This window comes from Martes martes (assembly GCF_963455335.1).
Source record: "Martes martes genome assembly, chromosome: 8".
Taxonomy (NCBI): domain Eukaryota; kingdom Metazoa; phylum Chordata; class Mammalia; order Carnivora; family Mustelidae; genus Martes; species Martes martes.
Genome location: NC_137895.1, coordinates 53,723,686 through 53,728,946, shown reverse-complemented (window position 1 = coordinate 53,728,946; position 5,261 = coordinate 53,723,686). Strand labels below are relative to the sequence as shown.

The window sequence follows — 5,261 nt, the reverse complement described above, 5'->3', positions numbered from 1 at the left end:
TAATACTATTGTGTCAGGCATAGAATATCATTGTAAAAATAACTTATTCTATCATGAAATGCTCTAAGGAAATTAGTACCAGATTTTACATTGTTCAACAGCAAATGAGTACTACCACTCACCACACACTCCACCCACTGTGACTGTCTCAGCAATCTTGTCATCGCATATACTATTCATCAAGTCCCTCAGTACAGTCCCACTCAGTCCTGTGCCTGACAGGACACAGTTGCAGAGATGAATAACCAAGGAGTTACCTATGCAGAACTCAGTCAGGTTAAGGGTTCAAAAAGACAGCAAGTGAAAGCTAAGGGCACTAAAAGTCCCATTTCAGAAACTGAGCAGGAAATAACGTATGCAGAATTAACTCTTCAAGATGCTTCAAATCTTCAAAATGCTTCTCAGGATCCTCAAAGGAACAGCAAGAACTCCCACTGCAAAGGTAAAACATGTAATACACACACAGTATAACTGTAGTATTATGTACTATGATGTGCAGTTGGGCCGTAGAAGTGCAGAGAATGAGTAGGGAATGACACCTATTTCTCATTTCTGAAGATCAGAGCTTGAAATTGCAATATAGTGTTGTAATTGATATCTGAAGACTAATTTTGTTCCAGCTTTGTTATAATTTGTAATCTTTACCAACATCTCCTGGTGTAATAAATTTACTGCCACTGCAATGTTACATTCTGAGATTATAATGGTAGATATGGGTTTGGAGTGCAAGTTTTTATATGATTCTCTGTGCATCTAGTTGGTTCTCTTGTATGTACATTTCCTAAAGGATTATTTCTGTCCATCCTTTCTCATTGTTTTCATTTCTCTTCCAACTATTTACCTTTATGTCCAGGGAAGCTCATTGCTGGGATCCTGGGGATCATTTGCCTTGTCTTAATGTCCACTGTGGTCACAATAGCTGTTATTCCTGGTAAGTGTGAGTTTGAATGTCTACAAGAGAATTTTTCACTTTAATGATAGTCAGTACCTCGAAATATTGCACAGTACTATGGAATTGTCTTATCTCATTTTTTAAAAGATTTTGTTTATTTATTTGACAGACAGAGATCACAGAGAAGGCAGAGAAGCAGGCAGAGAGAGGGGAGGAAGCAGGCTCCCTGCTGAGCAGAGATCCCGATGCGGGGCTCCATCCCAGGACCCTGGGATCATGACCTGAGCTGAAGGCAGAGGCTTTAACCCACTGAGCCACCCAGGCGCCCTGTCTTATCTCATTTTAATGCATGTGTGCTTTCCGTGTGGAATGGTTACTCTGAATTTGCCAAATGTAGAAATAATAGAATAATTGTAGAGAGTATTAGACATGTATTCAGATCTCATACCTCAAAAGCAAGTTATAGGAGAGACCTTATAGAGACATACAAATTAATTCTTGAGATTGTTTAAACAAAATGCTGTAAAAAGTGGTGAGTTTTGGTTCTTTAAGCTTTTGAATTTTTTCTCCTGACATGTTCATTACTTCATTAACCACTTACTGGTAAAATCAATTTTATTACAGAATTTTCTAATTCTAAACAATATACCAACTTTCAAACCAAGAAACTCAAATCATTATGTTTTATTTAGTTTAATATTAAGTTTGTATGAGGATTGCTTTAATTTTTCTAGTTACTGAAGGACCGAAACAGAATAAAACATCCCTGGAAACTAGGATCCGGAAAGGTACATCATTTTCAAAATTCTGTTATTAGTGTAACTTCTATTTTATCTCTATCTTAGGCTAGGAAAAGATGGTAATTGATTCTTTTTTTAAAAGATTTTATTTATTTATTTGACAGACAGAGATCACAAGTAGGCAGAGAGCCAGGCAGAGAGGGGGAGGCAGACTCCCTGCTGAGCAGAGAGCCCAATGTGGGCTCGATCCCAGGACCCTGAGATCATGACCTGAGCCGAAGGCAGAGGCTTAACCCACTGAGCCACCCAGGTACCCCTGATAATTGATTCTTTTGAGGAAAACAAATTAGAAAATCCTGTAATAAACTCTCAGAAATAAAAACTATAGGAAAGTATTACTTATTATTACTTATTATTATTACTTCTATTACTTATGAAACAGTATGACAAAATACTATTTAAAATCACCATACCCATGGAATGCCTGGGTGGCTCAGTTGGTTAAGTATCAGCCTGCTGCTCAGGTCATATCTCAGGGTCCTGGGATCCAGGTCAGCATCAGGCTTCCTGCTTGGTGGGGAACCTGCCTCTTCCTCTGCCTGCCACTGCCCCTGCTTCTGTTTGCTCTCTCTCTGACAAATAAATAAAATCTTTTAAAAAATAAAAATATATCAAATAAATAAATAAAACCTTTAAAAATCACAAAATCATCATACCCATAGTCATTGATTATCTCAAATTTCCTCCGGCTATAGCATGATAAGAGATAAACCATTCTACAATTCCAAACCAGTTGTTTTATTCAGTGACTCAAAGGACATTTAGAGATTTTGTGTGTGTGGGGGGGGTGTATTTGCTCTATATGAGCACATATATTAGGGCAAAAGCCTCACTCTTCTGGTTGTATCACGTGTGTGTTTTGTTTTATTTTTGCCAGCTTGTGAGGGATCATGGATATGTTATATACACATGTGTATACATATGTCAGTTGTCAATTTGCATTTTTTAATATTTGAACCTTTTTGGAGAATATCTTATAATTTTTGTCCAGCATATTACTGTGGTCATTGTCCAAAAGAGTGGATGACATATTCCAACAATTGCTATTACATTAGCACTGAAAGAAAATCATGGAATGAGAGTTTGTCAGACTGTGCTTCTAAGAACTCTGTCCTGTTCTCCATAGAGGATAAAGAAGAATTGGTAAGATTTCAGATGTTTCCAAATTTTATTAAAGGCTTATCAATTAATATTATATTTTAGAGTTCATCCATCTTTGTGTACATATTTCTAGCTTATTTAATATCTGTTACTATTCCATAGTTTAACTCTGCAATATTTTATTTATATTTTTAAATCTTTATTGTACACTTGACAATTACCAGTTCTTGCTTTTCATAGAAAACTCTGCTTCTATAAATGCTCTTTTGCCTGAAATAACTTTACTGTTTAATTTTATCACATGTCAAGGAAATCAAACATATGATTGTGCAACTTGTTCACAAAGTAGTTAGAACCATGCAATTACAACTCAGAGCATGAAATAGAAGTTTAGAGCCTCTATCAGCCCTACCCATTTTTTAAAAGATTTTTATTTATTTATTTGACAGACAGAGAGATCACAAGTAGGCAGAGAGGCAGGCAGAGAGAGAGAGAGAAGCAGGCTCCCTGCTGAGCAGAGATCCTGATGCTGGGCTCAATCCCAGGACCCTGAGATCATGACCTGAGCCGAGGGCAAAGGCTTAACCCACTGAGCCACCCAGGCGCCCCAGCCCTTCCCATTTTAACAATGTGAAATATCTTTGCCTATTTTCAAATTTTACATCAATGGGATAATGGAGTATCTCCTTTCACTCTCACATGATATTGTAATCCATCTATATCATTGCATTTGTCTAGAGTTTATGAATGCTCACTGCTGTCTAATGTGAATAGGACCGTCTAAAAGCTAGTCGCAGAATTTTAGTTCCTCTTTAGTATGAAAGTATTATGAATAATTACTTTATGAAAAGTCTTTTCTATTTTTTCCATATATTATATTTATAATTTATTATACATAATGACATAGTATATAGTATATTATAATTAGGGAATAGAAATGTTTTGTTTGTCATAATAAAATAATAACGTAGAAATACAGCATTATATCCCTGTGTGTATTCCTTGCCTGTTTCTCCCAAACGGTGTCTCTTTTCCCTTATTAGAAGTTTTCATCATGTTTTAGATATGAGCACTTGTTTGAGTTTATGAGATGAAAATTGCTGTGACTTGCATTTTTACTCTTACTGAAGTTTTTTATGATCAGAATTTTAATAAAAAACTAATGATGTACTATACCTTGGCCAATTAAATTTAAATTTAAAAAAAAATTAATGTTACCATCACCCAATTTATCATTTGGGTGTTAGTGATTATTTTGGACTGATTTCAGAAGTTAGTCAAAGTTCGTGAATATAACTTCCTATATGACTTTCCTGGATTTACCTTTTTCTTTTTTTTTTTTATTTTTTAAACTTTAGTTAAGGTTTATGATCCAATTGGAATTTATTTTTGGTGATGTGTTTACGATGCTGTGAGATAAAAGTGACAGTTATACTTTTCTACGTCATGACTTAATTAAGAAGATCTAAGTGGATAAAAACTTTAAAACTTTATCTTACAACTTAAAAATCTTTAAAAATTAAAACTTAAAAGTTTTAAATTTATAAAAGTTATAACTATACATCCATATAAAGTTATAACTATACATCCATATATGCTCTAATATACTTTATATAAGTAGTATAGGTATTAGATATGTTTATATGGATAATTGTATACACATATGTCAGTCTACACAGTCTACACAACCCACAACACTCTCAGTAAAATGTAAAGCCTTACTTTCCCTTATGTACTTTACTGTGTCCCATTTATACTATAATTGTCTTAAATATTTCTCTACTTATGCTGAGAATCATGGATGTTATAATTTTGCTTCAACCAATGAGTTGCTTCAAATATCAAACAATTTAGACAACACAGGAGGTGAAGGAAAGTCCATTAGCCCTAATGGTAGTTCTATTCTTTCATTTATTGTCCCTTTCTTCCTGATGATCCAAGATTTCTTCTTTCATCATTGAATTTCTGTTTAGATAATTTCCTTTAGCAATTCTTTCAGAGTGAGTCTGGTGGTGACACATTTTCTTAGTTTTCCTTTTTCAGAGAATGCTGTATTTCACCCGCATTCCTGAGCAGTATTTTTCCTGGACAGTTAAAGCATTTGATTGGAATAATGCATGAGTCTAAAACTTTTCTGTCTTTCTAGCATGCATTTCTTCCATTATTTTGACTAGGGAGAAAAAAAATACTTTGGAGGCTGTTGCCTGTACCCCTTGGGTCTGTGAGTTGTCAGCGTCTCTGGCGCCAGACTGGGACATCTAAAGGAAAGAGAAATTCTAGGGAGCTCATTGCCATGTCATTCCTTGGGTCTGGAGTGCACAGGTCTGTCGGCTTTCTCATCATCTTTCTGAGTCTTCATATGTTGTCTTGTATGTAAAGTCCAGGGGTTTTAGCGATATTCGGTAGAAGGAAGAGAACGTCTGATCTACAGATGTTTTAATATGAATTTTCCTAAGACTAAGATTGTT

The 5,261-nt window shown here is 35.1% G+C and overlaps 1 protein-coding gene across 1 annotated transcript; it reads left to right on the top strand.

The window, feature by feature from the left end:
* Positions 1–237: 237 nt before the first annotated feature.
* On the top strand, positions 238–4,914 carry LOC308347059 (NKG2-A/NKG2-B type II integral membrane protein-like; the record flags this gene model as incomplete). The annotated part of the gene is made up of 5 exons (XM_080810222.1): positions 238–442; positions 854–931; positions 1,627–1,680; positions 2,684–2,835; positions 4,837–4,914. 5 exons carry the CDS (start codon positions 238–240, stop codon positions 4,912–4,914), a joined length of 567 nt encoding a protein of 188 aa, XP_080666348.1.
* Positions 4,915–5,261: the final 347 nt, after the last annotated feature.